At 45.3% G+C, this 25044-nt stretch overlaps 1 protein-coding gene across 1 annotated transcript in view; it reads left to right on the forward strand.

Moving 5' to 3' along the window:
- The window catches only part of COL1A1 (collagen type I alpha 1 chain), a 46952-nt gene extending 22142 nt beyond the window's left edge, over positions 1 to 24810 (forward strand). Inside the window, exons 27-51 of the mRNA XM_084804765.1 lie at positions 536 to 589; positions 701 to 754; positions 1257 to 1310; positions 2554 to 2598; positions 2712 to 2810; positions 4297 to 4404; positions 5920 to 6027; positions 7148 to 7201; positions 7294 to 7347; positions 8294 to 8401; positions 8497 to 8550; positions 10083 to 10136; positions 11454 to 11615; positions 12429 to 12536; positions 14522 to 14629; positions 15251 to 15304; positions 15443 to 15550; positions 16452 to 16505; positions 16888 to 16995; positions 18281 to 18334; positions 19396 to 19503; positions 19601 to 19883; positions 20664 to 20854; positions 21907 to 22149; positions 22727 to 24810. Coding sequence (XP_084660891.1) covers positions 536 to 589; positions 701 to 754; positions 1257 to 1310; positions 2554 to 2598; positions 2712 to 2810; positions 4297 to 4404; positions 5920 to 6027; positions 7148 to 7201; positions 7294 to 7347; positions 8294 to 8401; positions 8497 to 8550; positions 10083 to 10136; positions 11454 to 11615; positions 12429 to 12536; positions 14522 to 14629; positions 15251 to 15304; positions 15443 to 15550; positions 16452 to 16505; positions 16888 to 16995; positions 18281 to 18334; positions 19396 to 19503; positions 19601 to 19883; positions 20664 to 20854; positions 21907 to 22149; positions 22727 to 22873 — 2574 coding nt within the window. The 3' untranslated portion in view covers positions 22874 to 24810. The remainder of the gene's footprint in view (positions 1 to 535; positions 590 to 700; positions 755 to 1256; positions 1311 to 2553; positions 2599 to 2711; positions 2811 to 4296; positions 4405 to 5919; positions 6028 to 7147; positions 7202 to 7293; positions 7348 to 8293; positions 8402 to 8496; positions 8551 to 10082; positions 10137 to 11453; positions 11616 to 12428; positions 12537 to 14521; positions 14630 to 15250; positions 15305 to 15442; positions 15551 to 16451; positions 16506 to 16887; positions 16996 to 18280; positions 18335 to 19395; positions 19504 to 19600; positions 19884 to 20663; positions 20855 to 21906; positions 22150 to 22726) is intronic.
- The last annotated feature ends 234 nt before the right edge of the window (positions 24811 to 25044 follow it).

The raw sequence follows: 25044 nt of genomic DNA on the forward strand, positions 1-25044 counted from the left end.
ATTTGCACCTGTTCTAGGTTCACACAGCAAGCCCCATGGCAGTGAGAAAGGGCTAATCCTACTACCATGTGATATTGGTTTGACATCAAGAGTGTACTAGGCACCATACAGACCATACAACTAGTCAAGACCCTGGCTTGGAGAGCTTGCCCACCACATAATGGAGAAGATTGGAAACAGAGGGAGAGGTTGGGATTGATCAATGTGTCTTAGGGATATCCCACATGCCAGTCAGATGGCAGTGGAGGAACAGCCAAGGGGGCACTCAGGAAAAATAAAACAACAAAGGACAAATGAGAGTGAAGGGGAATCACACCAAGGGGGGCAGTGCATAAGTGGCATGCACGACAGTTGAAGACATTGCTTCATCAAGGAGCAATGAATTCAGATATTTAATGATCTGGGCATATGACAGGAGTGAGAGAGATTAATTTACCTGACGTGCTTTGGATCAACAGACCTCTCATCTAAGATTGATTCCAGATACTCTCGCCTCTGCCTTTTCTGGCCCTCACCCCCTCCTCTTTTCCCCCAGGGTGCTCCTGGTAAAGATGGTGAAACTGGTGCTCAGGGACCCCCTGGAGCAAGTGTAAGTAGGAATTCTTTATCGATCAAACCTTCTGTACCATTGCTGACTGTCATAAGACAGCCCTTTTTAAATTCTACCAACCCTTGACCCTTGCTTTGTTTCCCATCACAGGGCCCTGCTGGAGAAAGAGGTGAACAAGGTCCATCTGGAGCTCCTGGATTCCAGGTGAGAGGTTCCACATAAAAGGAGGCGCAGCCAGAACTGTGCACATTCTCTCTCAGTAAAACTCCAAAATTTGGAAACCAAGAAAAACAAAACCAGGGATAGCAATAAACGATGCAAACGATGTACGCTGACATATTCTTGCTTCATTTTGCATAATTTCTTCCTTGCTCTGGTTTTCAGATGACTTAAATTTCTTTGCAAACTTTCTGGCAAGGAGATAGAAGGGGTGGGAGGAAAGAGACAAATACATCGACAGGGAAAGTGTTTTGTTTTTCCCTCTAACCATGTGGGCTAGAAAGTTGCCTTAAAAAAAAAAAGAAGGCTGGAAAATGTAAGAACATGCAGAAACCTCGACAGCAAACAGCAATGGCTATGCCACTACAGCACTCCTACAGATGCTCAAACTATAGATATAAATAACCTCTTTGACAAGCAGTATTTCAATTCCAGCATTTTCCAGTCCTGTGACATCTAACCCTTTCTCTTTTGCTTCCTCTTGCAGGGTCTTCCCGGTCCCGCTGGTGCCCCTGGTGAATCTGGAAAGCCTGGTGAACAGGTAGGTAATAGAGCTGTTTGAGCAGAAGCGTGCAGAAGATGCGGTTGGATCTGCAGATAGCCTAGAACAGCCTTCCCCAACCTGACTGTGGGATTATGGGAGTTGTAGTTCAACACATCTGCAGGGCACCAGGTTGGGGACAGCTGGCTCAGAGTTGGATCTGAGCCCCCTGACTCCGCAGAAAAGCCTCACTCGCCACATCTATAATTCTTACACCTGTCTTCTCAAGCAGCTTGGTTATTATCATTTGCATATTTCCTTTTCAAATAGGATGCATTAGTCATCCATTGTCTTAAAGATCTTCCAGGTCTCCACAGGATTTCAAGCCTCTCACCTTTTTGCTCCTTCCGCCTTGCTAGTCACAACATCCACACAGAGTGAAGCCAGGTTCCTCCTCCCGTTAATAGCTGAAGAGAATTTCAGCAGGTGTAGCTTTGTTCTCCCCTTCAGGATCAGGTTATGACAAGCTTAGGAACCCTTCCATTCGGTGACCTTCTTTTTGAAAGTCTTCATCCAATCCTTGCAAACCGGCCCGCAATTATGCTGAATCTACCCCGCACTCTATATACACAGCACTACTTGTACTGTTTGCGGGGTGGGCAGGAGGTGGGCATGAATTCATAGTTGTGCAATTGTGGCAGAGTCCACGTTATGCCTCCTTTTTTCAGGGAGCTCCTCTTACGCATTCTGCGTAATGCCGAACTTGTGCAAAGACTCCCTGCATCACCTGTACCAATGAAGTAAATGCAGTTCTGGTTGATTTGCCAACAATAATCAACCAGAGCCACCTACAAAGAAGGCTTTAGGGGGAAGAGGAAAATCCCCCTTCCTTTCTAGGTCATCTTACAGGCCTCAGTGGCCACAGAAACCTCATATTGCAGGGCTATGTCCCTGTGTCACCACCCCACGTGTTTTCCTACAAGAAGTTGGCTAACAGAGGAACAGGCTGTCTCAGAAAGTGGTTGAGTCTCCTTTGATAAAGGTCTTTAAGCAGAGGATGCTGTAGGAGTGGATTTCCTACATCAGCAAGGGTTTGGACTAGATGGCTTCTAAGGTCCTTTCCAGTTCTGTGATTCTATTAGAGACAAGGTAGATCATTTGGAGTAAAACTGGGATTGCTTGATCAAAGCTCCCACACTATAGATAAGTGATGCCCAACGCCCCAGATTAACTGTGATGCCTGGGTGCTTTGTCAAAGATGCCTTAACAAATGCCATTTTCTTTTCTTTTGTCCTCCTGACAGGGTGTCCCTGGGGATGCTGGTGCTCCTGGCCCCGCTGGTGCAAGAGTAAGTGAACATCTTCTTCTCTCTGCACTGGTCTTCCATACACCTTGTCATTTGTCCGCTGCTGCTCCTTGTGATAGCAGAGTTGTAACCCAGCTCTCTTTATCCCCCCCTAGGGCGAGAGAGGTTTCCCCGGTGAACGTGGTGTCCAAGGTCCCGCAGGTCCTTCTGGCCCCCGTGGTTCTAACGGTGCTCCTGGCAACGATGGTGCTAAGGTTTGTTAATATAGTAGACGTTTGTCTCGGATAGTTATTTCACAGAGAAAGATTTTGAATTCTGAGGGACAACTTATGGGCAAAGGGATATTCATTAAAACATACACAAACCCCTGAATTTGAGAGGTGGAGGAAACACTCCACCATTCCTTCTTAGGCTGCCCCTCACGCCTCCTATCTTCTCAACCCTGCACAGTGCACACCAGTTTAAGACTGAGTGGGAGCAACTGTAGTACAGGGAATCCTCTTACAAGCTCATGTGACTCCATAATCTCTATTCATTCACACACACACACACACACACACACACACGCGCCCCCAAATTTAGGACACTGGGGGGAGTCAGGAGCAGGGGGCCATGACAAAGCCAACATTCTGTAGGGACAGGGTTATGTTTTGGTGTCTAAAACCTCAATGTTTTCCAGGCCTTTTCCCACTGAGCTTACTTGTGCTCTCCACAAGATCCCAGATCCTCCTGTTTCATCTAAGCTCCAAAGAAGTCTTGAGAGCCAGTGTGGTGTAGCGGCTAGAGTGTTGGACTGGGAGCCGGGAGATCCGCGTTCTAGTCCCCACTCGGCCATGGAAGCTCACTGGGTGACTTTGGGCCAGTCACAGACTCTCAGCCCAACCTACCTCACAGGGTTGTTGCTGTGAGGATAAAATGGAGAGGAGGAGGATTATGTACGCTGCCTTGGGTTTCTTAAAGAGGAAAAATGGTGGGCTATAAATGTCATAAATAAATAAATAGTCTCTTTTGGGTCCCTGCTCTAGATGTCTGGGCATGGTGGGGGTGCTTAGCAGCAGTGTGCCATTCTTATGCATTATCCCAGAGCCCTTCTTTGGTTCCTATTGGGGCTGGTTCTGCCTCTTCATCCCCAGCAAGCCTGCAATTGACAAGAATGGTGGGAACTGCTTCCTACTCAGGAGATAAAACATTTTTCTATACCACACTTAAGCAATAAGCGACAGTGTGCTTGCCTGGCTACACGCTCACTCTCTCTTTCCAGTGCCTGCCTAGTGCCTAATCCAGCACACAGGTACTTCCCCCAAAGGGCTATGCTGCTGTCCCTGGCTGCAGGATTGGGCTAGCAAAACACTCAGGGCAAGCTCTGGAACCTGCCTTTTCCCTTCACGGCTAGATCCACACTTTGCTCAAAATGAGATTGAGATGTTCAGACATTCTGTATCACCCTTAGTATCACCAGCCCAAGGCCCCTAAATTGCTACCTTCCTGGGCACAACACAGGGCATCAGAAAAGCTAAATGTTGTCCAAGAAGTGTAAGTGTGTGTGTGTGTGTGTGTGTGTGTGTGTGACAGAGAGAGAGGGGGGGGGAGAGGGAGGGAGGGACAGAGAGAGAGAAAGAGAGAGAGAGAGAGAGAGAGAGAGAGAGAGAATTCAGAAAGGATCAGGTGGCTCCTATACTAATTCCTTGGCTCTATTTCTGATCATTGTCCCCTTCTGTTTCCTTGGCTGTGTCTCCTTAGGGTGATGCTGGTGCGCCTGGTGCTCCAGGAAATCAAGGTCCTCCCGGCCTCCAGGGTATGCCTGGTGAACGTGGTGCTGCTGGTCTGCCTGGTGCCAAGGGAGATAGAGTAAGTATCTGGTCCTTGAAAACGAAACCTATCAACATGGCAGTCACTCACTTACCCTGCCAATATCATCCTGCTGTTAGGAGGCCTTTCCCATTTCTTCATGTCTCTTTCTCTCCCTCTAGATCCTTTTCACTAAGAAAAACCTTTCCTTAAGAACGACTGTACCGTACAGAGATTACCTGGACATAGATACTCATTCCCTGCTCAAAGAGTCACAGTCAGAATCAGGCATGGCATATGAGGGTCATGGTGGGTGGGATGGGGTGAGGGAGGAAGGAGAGTTTAAAACAGGAGGCGAGGTGATTAGCCCAAAGGAGAAGACAGACCTCAGCTAGTTATTGATGGTGATGCAGAGTAACAATGGTGAATGCATACAGAGTAATGATGGTGAATGCATTCATGGCAAAATACATTTTCTCAGAGTCATTCTCAGTTTCCAGGGGAAAAAAAAGAAAAAAAATCTCTATGAAAGAGCCGGGTGAAAGCTCCCAGCAGCTCTGGGTCTACTCTGGCTAGTTAAGTGGGGCCAGGCGATCCTTGTATAGCCACAGGGCGACTGACAGTAGAGGCAGAGTAAAAGGTTCCAGCAACTGTTCTCCACCCAAAGTCCTTTTCTGTTTCTTCAGGTGTGTCTGTATCTCCCCCCGCCCTCTATTTTGTCACCCTGCCCTCCCAGTGCCTTCCTCCATCTTGTTCCTGCTTTTCAACACACCCTATCAATTGGGTGTGTTGTGGGTAGAGAACCAGCATGTGAACACATAAAATTGCTTTGTGCTGAGTCACACTTTGGTCCATCTAGCTTAGGACTGTCTATGCCACAGGTGGGCAGCCTGTGGCTCTCTAATGTTCTTGGACTACATCACCCATCACCCTTGACTACTGCCACGTTGGCTGGAGCTGATGGGAGCTGGAGTCCAACAACTTCTGGAGGTCCATCCTCCCTGGGCTACATTAACTGGCAACAGTTCGTCAGCATCTCAGCCTGACGTTAGCCTTTCCCAGCACCTTGGATCCTTTTTAGTAGAGATGCCAGAGATCGCACCTGGGTCCACCTGCATACAAAGCCTCTGATCTACCACTGAGCTGAATCATAAGGGCAAGGAGGAATTGGAAGGTCATCTAAAATTCAATGATCTGGCACATAGACACCTTTCCTCCTTACAATTCCCAGTGTCCAGCCCAACATCAGGTGATGCTTCCCTTCTGCAGAGCCAGAGCCAGAGGTTGGTTTATAGGTTTTGCCTTCTGGATCAGCCTAAAGGCTTGGGGTTTAGACAGGTAAACCTTGGAGTGCTATCCCACCTTTCATTTGCAGCCATTGGAAACCCCTTGAGAGAAAATCTCCCATGCCCCAAAATTGATCTGCCATCCTGATGTGAATACTCCACGTGACTGAACTTTATGTCAAGGCTTCAGATTTGAGGAGTGTTACAACATCAACAGAGAGTCCTTCCTCCCAGTGCTTGCTGTTCTCTTCAAGGCTTCATGGTCTGCTCCATCTTCCTTCCTCCCTAGGGTGATGCAGGCCCCAAAGGTGCTGATGGTGCCCCTGGCAAGGATGGACTCAGAGGACTGACCGGACCCATTGGCCCACCTGGACCATCTGGTGCTCCTGGCGACAAAGTAAGCGTTCCACTGACTTTTATGCATCTTCTTTCCAGAAAAGACCTCATGATGACTAATTGTCACTCTAGAGCAGTGATTCCACTAAATGTGCACATTTCTTCACACTTAAATGGATTTCTGAATGAGCTGGGAACTATTTGGCATTCCCTGTTCAGGCTTCAATGCCATTGTTTTACAAAGCGTGAGGATGATCTCTATGGAGAGACATGGACAGTTGCCACTGGGAGATGGAAACTCCCTCTTCAACCTTCAACCCCAGCCTGATTAGGTGGGGCCGCAAAGGGCCAACCTATCCTTTCCTAGTAGTCAGTGCAGTCTACTGCCCCTCATGTTGATTGTCAGAACTGGACAGCAATTGTGGGGAGCCCCTTTTTCCGCCCAAGGAATTTCAAGGCATGAAAATGTAAACACCATGTGCCCTTATTGAGCCCTGACTCCTTAAGCGAGGCAAGCTCAGACCATGATCATTTGCTGGTCTGGTCTCAGGCTTTAAGAGATGGGCTGAACTTGGGAAGAAAACGAGAAACTAGTGGAAGGTGAGCCTGCATTGCAAAGAACAGACCTGATTTGACGTGAATCAGTTTCTGAACTCAAAGTGGTAGATGGCAATTTGATTCACTGGTACCCTGAATCAGTTGAAAGGTTCAGGAATGTGTTTGGTCTACTTTTCAAAGTAGATGAGCACATGGCCTCATCTGCTCCTCCCAGAGTAATGTGTGATTTGGATCACAGTTCCCCTTTGGATTTGGGGCTTCTCCAAACTTTGCAATGCAATTTTGTGTGGAAGCTCAATGGATCTCTGGCTGGATATGATGGCAAATTGTCCATTTTTTGAATTCACATGTTGAATTTAGGCATCCATGTGATTCAGTGAATAAATCGGCAGAAAGAGAAACATTTGTGGCCCCTGCCAAATTTATCCAAGCAGATATAATTTCAGCTTTTTTAATTTATTTTTTAAAATTCTTCTTTACACAACACATACTTAACCTCTAAGAAGCTGCTGTTTGGATGCATCTCATGTTGTGATGGTTTGTCCTACCTGTGTAACAGAATATTTGGTGATGCCTTCTGGTTCTATGGAGCTTAACTTGGTCTTTTTTTCTTCCTCGCCTAGGGTGAAGCTGGTCCCGCTGGCCCCAGTGGCCCCACCGGTGGTCGTGGTGCTCCTGTAAGTACTTCTCCCTCTTGGGTCACTTCCTCATCTCAGACCTTCCTCCTTTCCATCGTTGACCATGTATGTCTCTCTCTTTTCCTTCCCAGGGAGATCGTGGTGAACCTGGCCCTGCTGGACCTGCTGGATTTGCTGGCCCCCCTGTGAGTATGATGACTAAACTTTCACTTTGAATCATACCAGCGGACTTGATGCATGCTCTGTGCCTGGGGCAGGCTGGAGGGTGAACAATTAATCTGCTTTGTGAATATCGTGGAATGAAAGCGGAACAGTGAACAGGCAAGGCTGGCTGCCAGAAACAGTAATGGAATATTAGCAAGTGACTTCTGGTAGGAGAAACTGAAATGCTCCAAGTTACTGAAATCGTTCAGTAAAGTAAAACAAACAAAATCCCCACTTTGGAGTATTTTCATTTCTTACTTACCCACTCCCTAGCTACTTCAGCAGTCTGATAGACATGAACTAGTACACCGCTGGTGTGACAAAAGTGCCTTCTTCAGTGCTTCTTCAAGTTGATTCGGGATTACGAACTGCTAGTCAAGGCTTCTTTAGTATTTCTAGATCTGCCAAGGGCTCAACAAGTCTCATCTTGTTTATCCTCCCATCAACCCTGTGAAGTTGGTTAAGCTGAGAAAGATTTGATGATTGGCCCCAAGGCCATCCAATGAGCTCATAGCCAAGGATTTGGGGATTTAAACCTGGCTCTCCCATGTCCAAACCATTGTTCACTGAGCCACAAAGCTTTGACTCCACCATGGTAGCAATGGCAAGGTAGCTCAGGAACTGAATCTCCCAGACCTGATCAAGCCGCTGCCTCCTTTCCAGGCTGAGCATACCAGCTTCTGATTCCACCTGTCCCTGTTTGGACCACACACCCGGCAGATCCACAGAACCACAGGAGTGCAAGTTAGGGCAGATTGTCGGAAATCATATGGGCCAACTGCCTCTGGTTCAAGGAGACAGTTTAGTCAGATATACTTGGATGATGTGGAGAAAAATACATGTTAAATATCATATAGCTAAGGTGGCTTTATCTTTCTGTTTCCATCCTGCTATTCCTCACCAGCTGCTCTGTTTTTACCTCCATAGGGTGCTGACGGACAACCTGGTGCTAAAGGTGAAAGTGGAGATGCTGGTGCTAAAGGTGATGCTGGTCCTCCCGGCCCTGCTGGAGCCACCGGACCTCCCGGCCCTGCTGTAAGTGACCCCTCAATGCTTCCCAGCCTCTTCGGTGAGACTTCGACCATCTATCAGCCTTTGTTTTAATTCTAACTTCCTTCTACCTATTGCAGGGTGCTATTGGCGCTCCTGGACCCAAAGGTGCTCGCGGAAGTGCTGGACCTCCTGTGAGTATCTGGTTCTGCACTACTGAACTGGATGCACATTTTAAAAAATGAGCCCATCCAGACCATCATTCACATTCACCAAGCTTTTGTATCCCGAGAAAATCATTCCAGTTCTTCCTAGTGCATTTTAAAACGGGCGATGGGTTAGGAAATTAATAGAACTCTCAGCACCAGTAATGCACAGCATAAAACACAAAAGGGGTGCAACTTTTGCCCAGAGGGATTAAAATCTATTTTAGATAGACAAGATAGGGCTCTTGAGAGATCCTTCCAGAGCCAGGTGAAGACCTTTTTATTCTCCCAGTATTTTAGCATTTTAGCTTCCTGATCTTTTAGCTCTGGTGTTTTAAATCTGTATTTTAAATCTCTGCATTGCTGCTAGGTTTTATTCTGGTTGTACTGTTGTATAGTGGTTTTAAGCTTTCATATTTTATGTTGGTTTATGCTGCACTCTGTGGTCTTAATTTTTGTGAACTGCCCAGAGAGCTTCAGCTATTGGGTGGTATAGAAAATAAATAAACAAACAAACAACCACCTCTTCCAAAATAGTTTATCCATATCCAAAGGGAACTGGCTTCTTTAAGGAGAAGAAAAGGTCTCTGCATATGCTCAGAGGCACTCAGTAGCCAGCCTAATCCCAACTAACATGTGATAGGGAAAGCATCACATTCTGGAGCTTGATGCCAGCAAGACCTCACAGAAATTAAGCACTAGTTGAATGTAAATTACCTAGATGATGCAATCCTAGATAGATTTGATATAGATATGAGGCTCCCCAGAAAGACTGTACATATTTCTGAATCTCGGTGTAGAATAGAAGCAGTGGTGTTTTCTGGCAAGGTGCTAGAAGGGTTGGGAACTCATCTTTCTATCTATTTCTATTATTTCAACCAATGGTTAAAACAAGCATACAAAAAACACAGATGAGTAAAATCAGATAAAACATGTTACACGTTTTTAATCATCTTTCTATAGCAAGGGTCTTGGCACTGCAAAGAGGTTTCTGTACTGAGACCAGCTAAGACCAGGCTCAACAAAGAAAACAAAGGTTTTCTTCACACAGAGCCTTTATCCTACAATTGAGATTGCTCCTTCATGGAAATTTGCAGGCTCTTTACATGACGCCGTGAATCTCCAGGGTGTCTTCTGCACTAAATGCCCTTTGTTCCATTTTTAAATAGATCACAGATAATGAGCTATCAAATTACCCCATTGTGTTCCGCTTGAGTTCCCTCCATGAAAAGAGGAAAAGCAGCAAGAAGACAAGCAAGATCAATGAAAGATAATAGAAGACTCCGCTACAGGGAAAAGGAGGGGGAAAGGGGAGGGGGGAAAGGAAGCGGGTGAAAAAAGGGAGTCGTTGTGATCCTGCATTTAAAACGGAAGCAGAAAGCCCCATTTTAAATGCAGGATTTTAGGCTGGTGTAGAGATGCCCAAAATCTATCTGAATCACTGCAGGATCAACATACACACACACTTTCGTAGGAAAGAGTTACTGAAAATGGAACCTTCTCCCTAATTCCTTTTACAGGGTGCTACTGGATTCCCCGGAGCTGCTGGAAGAGTTGGACCCCCTGGCCCATCTGTAAGTACCCTCCTCCCATAGACACACCTCCCATAAACACACCTTGTTGGCAATCATTTGGAAAACTACTACACAATTCCCAGTTGGCTGGCAGTGTGAAGATACTCAGTGGAAATTTCCGAAGAAATCCCATGAGTATATATGTTTGCTTCCTCAGCTGAGAAACAGGAAATGGTGACCATACACAGGAAACAATACAGATCTGAGAATAGTGCTGAAGCCATTCAAATCTGAATATACAATGGGTTGGATCCAGACTAAGGTTGTTGTACTTGGCTCCCATTGAAATCAACTGGACAAGTTACTCGATACTTAAGTCCTATTGATTTCAAAGGAAACTAAATGCAGGTAACTTAATTTGAATCCAACCTTATGTTTTTTGTCTGAATTAAAAGCTTCAAAAGGTATTTTAATTTCAAAATAATTTTTACATCTAATTTTTATTGGAAACTGGATATCCAGATTTTTTCACATTTTCGCCCCCCAAAGGGAAACAAAGAAACTTGAAGTCCCAGCAGAAAATGTTGGGCTTTATGGGTTATGCCACACCATTTGAAACATTTGTGACATATTTCAAATAGTGCCAATAAAGTCTGAGTTTGTCCATATAATCCAAATATTCATACTGAATTTAGAATATTCCAGAATTTTAAATTCATCTGTTCCAGATGTGGGACAGTCACTGATTCATCAATTTGGTGGGCATTTAACTTCAGCTCTATACAAGAAAGTGGCAGAATGGACAGAAAAAAGTATCTGGGCATATTTAATACTACTGACTTAATGGTCATTCCCTCTTCCCAGGGAATTCTGGGAATTATAGTTAGGGAGGAGAGGCTAAAGATCTTTAAGAGAAAATAATCAGCTCCCTCACCAAACTGCAATCCCCAGGGAAAAAAATCATGACCATTAAAAAGATCTGGCTGCTGTCACACTCGCATCAATGTACTTTGCTTGGAACTGCCCATAAAACCACTTGGAAAGTGGATCTGATTTAAACTGTGGTGGCCCAGCATTTGACAGGGGATAGCCTCTAGGAACATACAACTAAAACTAACTAGTCCAGCTTTCCCCAACCTGGTGCCCTCCAGAAGTGATGGACTACAACTCCCAGCATCCCCCAGCCAGCATTGGAAGCCAAGGTGAGGAAGGCTGAACTTCTCATTCTCAGAGTGATCAGACAGACCCTGAGCATGATCACAACCCATCTAGGGGTCCTTCCCTTAAGAAGCTTCTTTGGGACAGGATTCCATGCAACCCAGCATCCTGCCTGAAGTTGTGAGAGTCGCTGACTTGCCTGTTCTCTTTTCCCCAAAGGGTAACATCGGCCTTCCTGGCCCACCAGGCCCCAGCGGAAAGGAAGGTTCCAAAGGACCCCGTGGTGAGACTGGACCTGCTGGACGCCCCGGTGAAGCTGGACCTGCTGGCCCACCTGGACCTTCTGGTGAGAAGGGATCTCCCGGTTCCGACGGACCTGCCGTAAGTAAATGCCACATCCTAAAATTCACTTCTCTTTAGTGCGGTAGCTGGAGCAAAGCTGTATATCTGCTCCATGTGGAGTCTCCTTGTCACAACTAGCAAGAGCTCCCTACAAGCAAGCCCACATGCAGCGCAAATAATTCTTCTTACTTAAGTTGCTTTTAAAATGTCCCGCTTCCAGACGGTGATGTTGCACTGAGCCTCATCATGCAACTATGTGCAAATCTTTATGACTGCATCTGTTCACAGGAAAGCATGCATCCACTGGATTATTCAAATAGTCACATTTTAGTGACTATAATTGAAAATGGTGGTTTCCTACCTTACCACATTAACCATGTTCACTAGCTTGTTGGAAATGTTAGGAATAAAAAAGGTGGGATGTATTTCAGTGAGAAAAGTGTTCCTTGGCATGACATTCATACATTACCCTTTTAAAGGGATTCTTGTCTGAAGAACAATCCCACAGCCAGCCAGTCAGGAGACAAGAGGATGTTGATTGCTTTTAGACAAGACATGGGTCGAAAAAACAAAAAGGATGGGGATGGCTCACAATGCAAAGAGAAGCCAGGACACCCAACAGTTCTTCTCCTTCAAGAAAGCCCTCCAGATTCTTGTTTCTCAGCCTGCTCTGGCTCACAGAAGCTCCAACCCACTGCTTGCTAGTTCTCTTAGGTGCTGCTGAGGCCTAACTCCTCACTGGCAGCCTTTCCATGAAGTAGCATATTGCTGAGCAGAATGAAATCTGTCCCTCCGACCGGCGCAGTTCTTTGTTGACACCTCCCTCGTGTCTCTTCTCTCTTGCTCCTATAGGGTGCCCCTGGTACTCCTGGCCCACAAGGTATCGCTGGACAACGTGGTGTAGTTGGTCTTCCCGGACAAAGAGGCGAAAGAGGTTTCCCCGGTCTTCCCGGACCATCCGTGAGTATTTCCCTTCTGTTCTTCTAGCGCCTCTAAGAAGATGGGATGAAACTGAATCCAGACTGGGATTGGTGGGGCAGGCTGTGGTTCTCAGGGCAGGGGAACAGCAGGGATGTTTTCTTTGAGGGCAGGGGCATGTCCCTTCAGAGGGCTCAGCCATGCATGGGGCTGCAAGCATAAGGATATGAGCAAAAGAGGTTTTCTGAATTGGGATATTCATCTGTGTTTCTGAGGACCCAGTATGAACTCTGTACTTGGGATATGAGGCCAAAAGAACAGGGGGAAATATGGCAAAACTCGACGCTGGCTTTCTGTGAGACCCTTGCTCAGGTTTTGTCTCTCCCACACTCTTGTGCTAAGCACATTTATATGGAAGTCTATATTGACATCTGTGGTATGTTTCCAAGGAAGAGAGGTTAGGATTACAGCTCAAATCTGAAAGCAAGGCTTCTTCCCATCCACATGCAGGTCTTTATTTCTGCTCATGCTTATAATGCATAATTATGATGGACTTTGTAGGGGGTGGGGTGGGTTGCTCCCACTTAGTGACAGCGTTAATGTGTGTTGACTCAGAGATCACTTTTGTTTCCTGCTGGTGGGCATTTTTTCTTAGTGCTCTGGGGCTGAAACGAAGGTTAGGCAATGGCATTGTACTGTAGAAATTAAGGAATAACACGCTTTCCATATTGCCCCTTAAGACGAAGCGCCATTCATTTGTTTAGCCTGCTCACATAGATCTGCTCTCCCTCCAAACCCTAGAGCCCAGCCTGAGGGTTGCTGTTTCCTGGCCAAACCACTGAGATGAGAAGGCTAAGCCCTGGAATTAAGTCCCCAGTCTTTCCTTTCCCTTCGACATTTATGGAACCCTGAAAAGCCAAGCCTCATTTACGATCCCATCTGTAAACTGTCAAAACTCAAAACATTTCCCTTCATCCCTAGGGATGCCTGTTGCTCATATTAAACATAAGCCCACAAACAGGATGTCCCAAAACAGGGGGTAGCATTCATCTGCTCAAATTTTTATCGCAGCAACTTTGCTAGGCCTTCAAAATAGATTTGACAGATGTTCTGTGGCTGGGTATTTTTCAGGAGCCCATCACTTTCTTAGAAATGGCAGCTCACAAATTCCTGGAATTCTCTTAGAGAAACCATCCACATTTCCATAAAACAGATAACATCACAGCTGCATGAACTGATAGAGCTGAAATGAATTCTGAGGGGAAAGTTCTCAAGTGGATTCTCCTAGCTCAAATTTGCTTGCAAAATCCTGAATATATATGCTCCCAATTAGAATGTGTTTTATAGCCTTTCCTATTATAGATGCAGCTGGATTTAGAGTTTTGGGAAGGGGAACAATATTGCCTTAATCAGTGATCAACAAACATGATTTGGGGTTTTTTTTAGAAGTGTTCCTTAAAAATCAGTTTTCAAAACTGAAACAAATTCAACTTGTGAAAGATCACCAAATTATAAAGGGTGCATTTTTCCCCATAAACATAGAGAACAGTGCTGTAAGCCTTACAGAATGGAAAATGCCATAGAAATCTATATCTGAGATATGTCCATTCCTTACTAACATTATATACAACAGATACTTCCCCAGTGCTGTAGCACTTAATAGGAGAATGATACATACAAGGAATATAGAATTCCATGGAAACTAGACCCCCCAACTCTCCAGTTCCACTCTGATGGCCTGCCTTACCATCAGGCAGATTGAGGTGGCCGCCTCAAGCAGCTGAATTTGGATGTCATGAAAAGGCAGCAAGTTGTTAGTTATTTAATTTAGCATTATTCTATTTTTACTACTAGAGAGAGGGGGAAGGTACTTGTGGGATCTTCTGCCTCAGGTGCCTAAATAATTTGTTTGGGCTTGGGTACTATGCATCATTACTTGCGGGGTTGGTGGGTGAATATAATCCCCCCCCCTTCTCAATCTGAGCCACTGGATTCTTCTTTGTTCTAACTGGGACTGATCTCCACAGGGCGAGCCTGGCAAACAAGGCCCATCTGGTTCTTCTGGTGAACGTGGTCCTCCCGGCCCAATGGGACCACCTGGCTTGGCTGGACCCCCTGGTGAAGCTGGACGTGAGGTAAGTCTTCCTATTTCCACAGCAGCTCCATGTTCCTAAATCTGCTTACTGATCTCATCCCTCTGTGGAACCCCAGCTCCATCAGAATCTGTATCCATTCGTCACAACATATGGTCCAAACCAACTGTGCAAATTGGGGTGGGGCCACAGCTACCTGGCAGAATACATGCTCAGCAATCTTACCTGCAGAGCCAGGAAAGATCTCAGGCTGAAGCCTTGGAGGGCTCAGCCAGTCAGAGTTGATAATACTGGGCTAAATGGATCAGTGGCAGCGCAGGAAGGGACCATAAAGTGATCAGGCATGTTGTTTGCTTGCAGAAGGTCCCAGGTTCAATCCTTGGCATCTTTTCGAAAGATCTGAGAAAGACCTTGGAGGGATGCTGCCAGTAAGAGCAGATGATACTGGGCTAGACAGACCAAAGGTCTGACTCAGTATAAGGCAGCTTCCTACGTTCATTATTGCTCCTTATTGAGTAAATAATGTGACTTGAATAATATATTTCAGTGGGAGAGCTCAGAATATTTAGCTCAGTGTAGTTATCCCTTGGTCCCTAGAAAGCCTTTAAGCTCTGACCTTCCATGATCTCACTCTCTCTTTCTCTGTCTCTTCTTGGCCCATAGGGTTCTCCTGGTGCAGAGGGTGCTCCTGGACGCGATGGTTCTGCTGGTCCTAAGGTAAGTTACATACACATGCAGCAGACATCAGGATGCTGATGGCCAGTGTTGCAAGACAGCCATATTCAAAATGAAAGCCTGACCCTGCACAGATTCTGAGCCTTGATCCTCTCTTCTTCCTCTTCCTTTCCCAAACAGGGTGATCGTGGTGAGAGCGGCCCAGCTGGTCCTCCTGGCGCTCCCGGTGCCCCCGGTGCTCCTGGCCCCATTGGCCCTGCTGGCAAGAATGGAGACCGTGGTGAGACTGTAAGTGGCACTTCCTTTCATTTTCCTGTAACATGAAATATATGGCCAAAAGGAAGCCCTCTTCAGAATCCTCATTCTTCCCTGTTCCAAATTCTACTGGGCCATATAGGCAAGATCATGTTACTCCAAGTCAATTTATCTGGAATAGCTGTCAGCCACACACGTTTCCATATTCATGCTCAATAAAGATGCAAACAGATGAGGTGGGAACACCCTCCACCAGCACAGACCATCGCCACGCTCAGCTTCAGCATTTCACAATTACTAAAGGCACCTATTAAAGACCATACCTTCTTACTGAATTAATTAGGAATATATGCCACATCTGGTTCTCTGCTCACTCACACCCACTTTTCATTCTGCATTCATTAATTTGGAATGACATCCATTTGTGGCTGCACATTCATGTCATTCATATCCTGCATTTCTTCCACGGAACTCAAGGTGGTGCACTTTGGCAGTGGGAGAGTTTCCTAGGTGCTCCCCCATCCAGACACTGACTGTACCCAAACCTGGTTAGCTTCTACAAGGCACCTTCAGACCATATTTTGCACCATTCCAACTGGTAGTCCCACCCATATATTCTAAGCTTCAAGCTCACTTTATCTTGCTGATAAATCTTTATCCCTATTGAACTAACTCCTAGATATCAGTGCTGGCTCATAGAAGAGAAATCTTCACAGTTCCAGAAGAGAAATCCAGGGCACTGCCTCATCATAAAAAATGCTTTGCTCATCCTAGAGTAAAATGTAATAAATGATCCAAAGTGCTTCCTGCTGTGATCTCAAAAAAACGCTCCCTTACCAAGAGTGAGTTCCTAAAGAAATAGGCTGTGTGCCCAGTTCTGTGTGAAGACTTTAAACTAACAATATGTACATTTTCTCCTTCTCTTCCCTTCTAGGGTCCCGCTGGCCCTGCTGGTCCCGCTGGCCCTGCTGGTGCCCGTGGTCCTGCGGTAAGTTTGGAGTTAACATTTCTTTCTCTTTTTTAAAAAACGAATTATATAATTTAAATATTGCTACGATCCTTGATATTAGATTGTTTCAAGATGGCTGCCATTGCGCAACAGCTGATTGGATATAGCTGGACGCTTGTTGCCCACACAAGATGGCTGCCATTGCGCAACAGCTGATTGGATATAGCTGGACGCTTGTTGCCCACACATCTGTGATGTCTTTGTCTTCCATTTAGAAGACATATAAAAAATAAACATCTTTCAACATTCCAAGTTCATATCCACAGCAACAAAGAACGGCCCGTCAATTTTAATGTATATTTGGTTTTTCACTCGTGAGAGTCCATTAGACTGATCTTTAATTCTTGCTTTTCATTTCCAGGGCGCACAAGGTGCTCGTGGTGACAAGGGTGAGACTGGTGAACATGGTGAAAGAGGCATGAAGGGTCACAGAGGATTCTCTGGTCTCCAGGGTCCCCCTGGGCCCCCTGTGAGTATCAATAAATCCTGTCTTTTTGACATAGAGCAGATGTCCATATCACAAAGCCCTAGAGCTGCACTAGGACTTATCTGTGTGCCATGAGCAGTTCACAGCACTACCTGTTTTAAGGCTGCAGCCCTCATGAAGTAAACAAAAATATTAATTGCCTCATAGAGATTTCAAGTTAAGCATACCCGTGCAACACTGCCAGCTGAGGGGTTTTGCTAACTCAGGCTATCAGCTTCATATCCAGGGCTTAGACTGCAATTCAGTGCACGCTTACCTGGGGGTAAGTCCCATTGAATTCAGTGGGGCTTACTTCTGAGTAGACATGTATAGGACTGTTCTTTCAGATGGTCTTTAAAGAGAATTAAGCAAGTGTGTGGAGGATAGGCCTATCAATAGCAAATTGCTTCTGAATACAAATAACAAGGGGTAGCTGTCCTCCTTCCTGCTTGCGAGTTCTCCAGAGACATCTAGGTGACAAACAAATGGCCCTTGATCTGATCCTCAAGCCAATTCTTATGTAAGATGCATTTTTAATAAACAAAAGCTACAATCGGTGTTGTCACTGGATTTCTTGATCAATAAACAAAGGAGGCTTGGGCCCATCTCACTGACAGAGAAGTAAAGACTTAAAAAACGCAAATATTAATTTACCCTGATTTCCTCAGTGATCCTTGATAGCACAGCACATTCAAGTACTTTTTCAGGTGGGCTACATAGACGGAAAAAGACTACTAACACCGAGAGCGGGATGACAAATCTCTTTAGATCTCCAAAATCTAAAAGCAATCAGTGTTTTATACAGTAACTGTTTCATTACTTCTTGCTCCCAAGAGCAAATATTTTATTCAACCAGTTGTAAAAATGTACAATATATTTTAAGCATGCACGATGGGTTGCATGTATTTATTTCCATTGTCTATCCATCTTTCCTCCCAAGGACTAGAAACTGAATTGCTGAAAGGTTTCCATTCAGCATAAAAAAAACCATTGAGATGTATATGCTTTCCATTGCGCTGAGCGAATACGTTAGTTTCATCTGCCAGTAGCGGGGGCGTGTGGGGTCTCAAAGTGTGCCAATCACAGACAGAGGCACTGTGGGCCACCAAGAGGGTCAATATGGCATGTCTGACCAATGGGCCGCATTATCAGGTACACTTCATAGAGTTCCAGGCCATGTAGTGACTTCACTGTTATGACTATGACTACAGCTTTCCTCCGTGTTGATCAATTTATTTTTTGCCAGGATGACTATCTGGTTGAATTAACAGTTTCTTCTCTTGTGTAGGGTTCTCCTGGTGAACAAGGTCCCTCTGGTGCTTCTGGCCCTGCTGGTCCAAGAGTAAGTATCATTGTTTTGTGACTTTAGAACAGCTCTGGCATGAATGGGTGAGCTCTGGGGAAAATGTGAAATCCCCAAGGAGTCATCAAGCAAAGACTGAACAGCAGCCACCATATTTTGATTACATTGTGAAGAAGCTGTATATTGAAACCCTAGCATAGCCATCTGAGTAACTGAGGCTGCAATCCTACACACACAGATGTGGGGGTAAACCCCATTTGAACACAGTAGGACTTACTTTTGAGTAAACATGCATGGGATTCAGCTGTAAAACACAGTCTTTACAAGTGAAACCAGCTATTTATACAGGGAACAAATCCACAGAATATGGCTGTAGGGTTGTGCAGTTCACTAATGTGTAACAAAATAGGCAACATTTGATGGCAGAAGAAAAAAACCCTCAAGGGTCTGTACAAACTTCCAAATTCCTACAGAAGATCCTATTCAAGAGCAATGTCAGTATACTATTACGTTATTTCATTAGCCACTAAAGTGTCCTGAGGAGCTTATCAAAAAGTGAGTGGAGCAGGTGGGGGTTAGTGAAGTCAAGAGAATCTAGGGAAAGTTGGTTTAATTGTGAAATGACTCCAGTGGTTTGAAGGAGTCATGAACTGAGAATGAGGGAACGACTATGTGGGGCATAGTTTGGTTGCCTCCACCCTAAATTCGAAGTCTGGGAAGCAGCGGCTAAAAGAAAAGGTAGGAGATAGCAGGAACATATTTTGCCATGATCCCCCCTTCCAACTATCTGCCATGACAACTGGTGAGCATCACTGCAAAGATCAATATAACTGCAAAGATGGACGTGCACAGTGGCCCTTCCCAAACAATTCAGAGTTGTCCTGGTAGGGAATCAATATGTGATGCTGCAAGAATTATAGCCCACCAGTCATCAACACAACATTAGATTAGTGGGATAGGGTGATACATTTTGTGATGAAGTGAGACATGGATGGGTGTAGATGGAACATGATGCATCTGTGTTTTTCTTTCTCATTTCTGTTTTTCATCTTATGCCCAAACCTTACTAACTGTGCATTTCTCTTCTCCCTTCCTGACAGGGTCCCCCTGGTTCTTCCGGTTCCTCTGGCAAAGATGGTCTGAATGGTCTCCCTGGTCCCATTGGCCCACCTGGTCCCCGTGGTCGTACTGGTGATGCTGGCCCAGCTGTGTGTATTCCATCTAACTGCAGAAGTCTCATAGCCTAAATGCATACACTGGAAGAGAACTTTGCCTCCAACTCTTCTTCTTCTTCTTGTTCTCCAGGGTCCCCCTGGACCTCCTGGCCCACCTGGTCCCCCAGGCCCACCTAGTGGTGGCTATGACTTCAGCTTCATGCCCCAGCCTCCTCAGGAGAAAGCTCATGATGGTGGTCGCTACTACAGAGCTGATGATGCCAACGTTATGCGCGACCGTGACCTGGAAGTCGATACTACCCTCAAGAGCCTGTCCATGCAGATTGAGAACATCCGTAGCCCCGAAGGAACCCGTAAGAACCCAGCCCGCACTTGCCGTGACCTGAAGATGTGCCATGGAGACTGGAAGAGCGGTGAGTGCAGGCAAAACTGAGCTGCCAAACTGGTACTCCTTTTAGGGCCATGAATTCTCCTTCCTTCTGTCTTGTGCTGCCAGAATGGATCTTCTGCTCACTTCTCTTCACTCTCACCTCTTCTATTGACCTTTCTCTTCCTCTTGGGCTTTGTTCACACAACCAGTCATAGCTGTTGACTCAGGTCAGGGTCCAGGAATGGATTTCCCACCAGAGCAGATTGGCCAGAGATTCAGGTGTCTTCTCTTGCAGCCTGTTCACTACTGTGAATTGCCTGAGTCAACCAGGGCTGATAATTCAACAAGACATTTCTCTCCTTGCAGAGTGTGGCCTGCATTTGTTTAGGTCTTCCTCAAAGGCAGCTGCAGAGAATTATCAATTCTGGTCATTCAGTCTCTTCCCTGACTTTACCCATTCTCCTACAATAAATATGCCTTGAAATCAGAGTGTTATTTCTTGTGTTGATTGTCAGCCACTCCACCCTGCATACCCTAAAATACGTAGTTCTCTTCTCTATCTTTTAATTTGCTTTCCCTTAAGCTGATGGCCTGTTTTTCTTACACTTCGTGAGGCTTCAGTAGATATTGTCCTGGTCTGGAGAGGCTCACTTTGACAACATCTGAGAACTCCTAGCACAGAGGAATCTGTGGGAGAGGAAAGAGCAGGGAGGACAACTGATTGGTCGGTCCCCTTTTAGAATAGCAGGTCGAATTGAATGGTCTTTTGGCTCCTTCCATGATTCCTTCTCCACTCACTCACTTGCGTGACCTTTTTCATCAGGCCAGTACTGGATTGACCCCAACCAAGGCTGCAACCTGGATGCCATCAAGGTCCACTGTAACATGGAGACCGGAGAGACCTGCGTCTACCCAGTTCAGCCCACCATCCCCCAGAAAAACTGGTACATCAGCAAGAACCCCAAGGAGAAGAAACATGTCTGGTTCGGCGAGACAATGTCCGAAGGCTTCCAGGTGAGACCAGGAATCAGTGAGACATGAAAGCTTAAGCAACAAGTACTCTGAGCGGGGATTTATTTTATGGTCAGGTTTGTTCCAGCTCATCTCCTAAGCTGGGACTCATATGAATTCCTTGAGGATCATGTGTGGAAGGGATCCCACAGGCAGAAGAACCTAGTGAGTGCTTGTTTAAGGACAAGGTTTGGGCTGTTAACATGGAGAAGAGAGACTGAGAAGGGACTTTATGGTAGCCTTAATGCACATGTAGGACCAGCCACAAGGAGCCTGAGGGATCCATGTCTACTCTCCATGTTTGCCATGGGTAGGGCAAGAAAAAATGTGTTCAAACAGTAACCACAAAGATTTAAGCTGGCCACAAAGGGAAAAAACTGTAAGGGTGAAGGAGCCATAGGAAGGTTGTAGAATCTTTATCACCAGAGGTCTTAAAAGCTGCTTGAACAAACATTTGGTGGGGTTAATTTAAGGGGGCCTGATCCATGAATCAAGAGAAGTACCTAGATGATCTCTTGAGGACACTTCCAGCTCTATACCCAAGGATGTCCATCACAGTATATGAGACTGGACAGGGTGAGGGAATTTCTGTTGGCCAAGAAGTCTCAAGTAGATGTCCTGCTGTTTGAAGGAGGTTGGACATGATGACCCATGAATTTACTTCCAACTCTATGATTCTATGAACCAAAGGAGAAGGAAGGTCATGGGTCCAGTCGAAAGCAAGCATAGGTCAATTTTCAGGTGATAGGTTCCTGAGGTTCGGTTTGGATCACGGGTCAAAGGCAAAGCAGTGTCTGTTAGTAAGCTCTTGCCAATTTGCCCATCTTTCTTTGCATCTCAAGGGTCCCCAGGTTGGATTTTGGCTCTTTAAAGAGGGCCGTGTTCAGTTTGTCATGAGCCAGACGTTTCCTGCTTTGCTGCCCAGGCACCCTGAACACAGAGAGAAAGTAGAGAGGCCAGCTAGGTTTCTGGTTTCGCAAGGGGGATTCCTAGAGGAGATGACATGAGCACTAACCATTTTCTCACCTTCTCCTTTTCTCTCTTTCCCTTGGCAGTTCGAATATGGTGGTGAGGGATGCAACCCAGCCGATGTTGCCATCCAACTGACCTTCTTGCGCTTGATGTCCACTGAAGCCTCCCAGAACATCACCTACCACTGCAAGAATAGCGTGGCTTACATGGACCAAGAGACTGGTAACCTGAAGAAGTCTCTGCTCCTCCAGGGCTCCAACGAGATTGAGATGAGAGCAGAGGGCAACAGCCGCTTCACCTTTGGAGTCACCGAGGATGGCTGCACGGTGAGTCCTTGGGCCATTATGTGGGGTAGCCAGCCTGCACGAGACATGGATGGGTATCAACTGCTTTTTAATCATTACAGACTTAGACAGGAGTCCTTGCATAGCTTACAATGTTTTACTACTTGTGGGGGCGGGGGTCTCCCCTGATCCTAAAGCCTTTGTTCATGCTCTGCAACTGGGAAGACAATCCATGTCCTGGGAAAACTGGTATGTTAGTAAGCTCTTGCCAATTTGCCCAACTTTCTCTGCATCTCATGGGTCCCCAGGTTGGATTTTGGCTCCTTAAGGAGGGCCATGTTCAGCATTGCAAGGACTGCAAAGGGTATGAAAGAATGGAGCCAGAGGCTGGGGAAATAGGCTTAGGCAGAGCTGAGTGAGAAAGTCAAGGTTGCAGGCAGTCCAGCGAATGCTGTTACGATGGTTATGATTATTTCAGTGAATATGAGACAGATAGACTGGATGCTTGTGTGCACTGAAGCACGGTGCATGAGGGAAAGGATTTAGACCCAGGCGCTTTAGAAGTCTGTTACGCTATACACAAAGTTCTAATTTCTCCCTGCTCTCCCTTCCTCTGCAGAGTCACACCGGCAGTTGGGGGAAAACAGTCATCGAATACAAGACAACAAAAACATCCCGGTTGCCCATCATTGATGTGGCTCCCATGGACGTTGGTGCCCCAGACCAGGAATTTGGCCTTGAGATCGGACCCGTCTGCTTCTTGTAAACCCAAAAGGAAACCTGACAGTTTTAAAAATAAAATAAAAAACAGCCAAAAAAGAAGGAAATTTCACATGGACTTGAATTTGTGTCTTTTTCTATCCATCATCTCTAAAACTATTTTCGTTTCCGTTAAAAAAAACAAAAAAAGCATTAAACCAAAAAAATAAAAATAAATGACTTTTCAAAAATAATTAAGGAAGTGCATCCACTTGCTTGACTTTTTTTTTTAATTAAAACCCCCGAAGACAGAATGGTTTGATTTTATCTTCTTCTTTTTTAGATCGTAATATCTTGGGACCACTATTTGCACATTCCAAAAAGACATATATAAAAAAACATACAAAATGATGAAATCAGTCCAAACCAAGCAACACCTGAAGTATCACAACTACCAGTTCTGAAAAATCTGTTGTTTCCACAGCAACGAGAGCAATGCTAAACTAGTGGTAGAACCTGCCCATCACACCCCCATAAAGTAGTAATCCCCCTGTCCTTAACCTGGAGTTGGAAAAAAAACCCAAAATTTACCTAGAGGCCATCTTTCTCTGCCAGTACCTTTATATGGAGAAATCTTCCTTCTGTTTTTTTACACAGAGCAATACCACTGAAAAGATTATTCTTTCAGTCATTTAAAATGTACATTTTTTTCTGTTTTGTTCAGTCGGCAATAGAAAGAACTTTGACAAAGGTTAAATCAGTACAGGTGTGTCACTGAGTGGTTTTCAAAACAGGAACCTGTTTGGGTCAAAAGAACAGCTGAATAATGCTTGTCCCTCTGAAAGAGGTCAGAGATAATTTTTTAAAGTAAAACAGGTTAGAAAAAATAGGTTTAAGGGCTACAGATATTTGTCGGTGAACAACGGAAAGAAAAAAATGGGCGAAAATACCAGAAAGCAGAGAAAATGTAATGTTAAATGTATATTATTGTTGTATGGACGACTACCTCACCATTGTCATTTTCAAGTTCTTTGGGGTAGTTTTGGGTTGTTGTTTTTTAAAGCCAGCACCAGGTTGCAGTAGGGTGGAGGGAGTGAGGCAGGGTTTCAAGTTTAGTTAAAGGTGCTAACTGTGTCTTTTATATATTTTTTTTCTTTTTAGTCTGCTATGTTAATAACTTTCAGGTCCCACAGAATTCTTTTTGAGGTGGTAAAACCTATAAACCCTCCCGCCGCCCCCAAGCAAGTGTGTTGCTAATGGGGCCATATTGGTGCTATAGAAATTATTGGAGGGGAAAAGGAAATTTGAGGCCTTGCTTGTGAATTTTCAAAAAGGTGCTAATTTTTCATTTTTCTTTCTTTTTTTTTTTTGAACAAGCAAAAAATCCAGGATGAAAAAAAAAAAATCAAACATTGCTACAAGGGATCAAGGTCTGAGCAGTTTCTGTCTTTCTCTTGTAAAGCAGGTGGATTCCCTTTTGGCTTGTCTTTTCCCCATTCATCCAGTTCTTCTCCTCTGCCATCCCTCTTTCCTTTTCCATCTCTCGTTCCACCCCGCAAGCAAACTCTTGTGCGAAGCCTCTCTTGTTCTCCCATGGTCCTCACTCGCTGCTGATACATTCATTCTTTTCTCCTCATTCATCTCTTCTTCTCCCCTTTCCCAGCCCCACCTTTCACCTTGACTCTTCCCCCCCCCCCCCGTCTTTCGGTGAGTTTCCGATTCAAGCAAACCCATTTCTCTCTTTAACAAGAGGCAGATGTTCTAGGGAGTGTGAGCGACCAAAGATTCTGTACCTATTTTGTATATGTATAATAATTTGAGATGTTTTTAATTATTTTGACTGCTGAAATAAAGCATGTGAAATGATCCAAATACACCAGTTGTTCTTCAGACTTTTTCTGTCATGCAAGGCCAGATGCTGGTCGGGGAGTCGGCTGGGGGAAAACAGGGCAATGCTTTCTTCACTCTGTTGACATGTTGACACTTCATACGTAAACCACTTTGAAAGAAATTGTGTGTGGTTGTTTTTGTTAAAAAAAAAAAAAAAAACCACTGTCATGGCCTTCCCCCAAGGAACCAGGGTGCTGTAGTTTGTGAGGGTACTGAGAAGTTTCTCTTAGAGAGTGCTTCCTCCTCAGGATTTCTCAGTGGAAGCCATGACAGTTAAACCAGTTTACGTTTGCAGTGTAGACCAGTACTAGACAGAGGACAGGACTCCAAGGAAAGCGAGCTAGCCAT

Source organism: Heloderma suspectum, chromosome 6 (genome assembly GCF_057233095.1).
Source record: "Heloderma suspectum isolate Gila_16-S chromosome 6, 16-S_ref, whole genome shotgun sequence".
Taxonomy (NCBI): Eukaryota; Metazoa; Chordata; class Lepidosauria; order Squamata; family Helodermatidae; genus Heloderma; species Heloderma suspectum.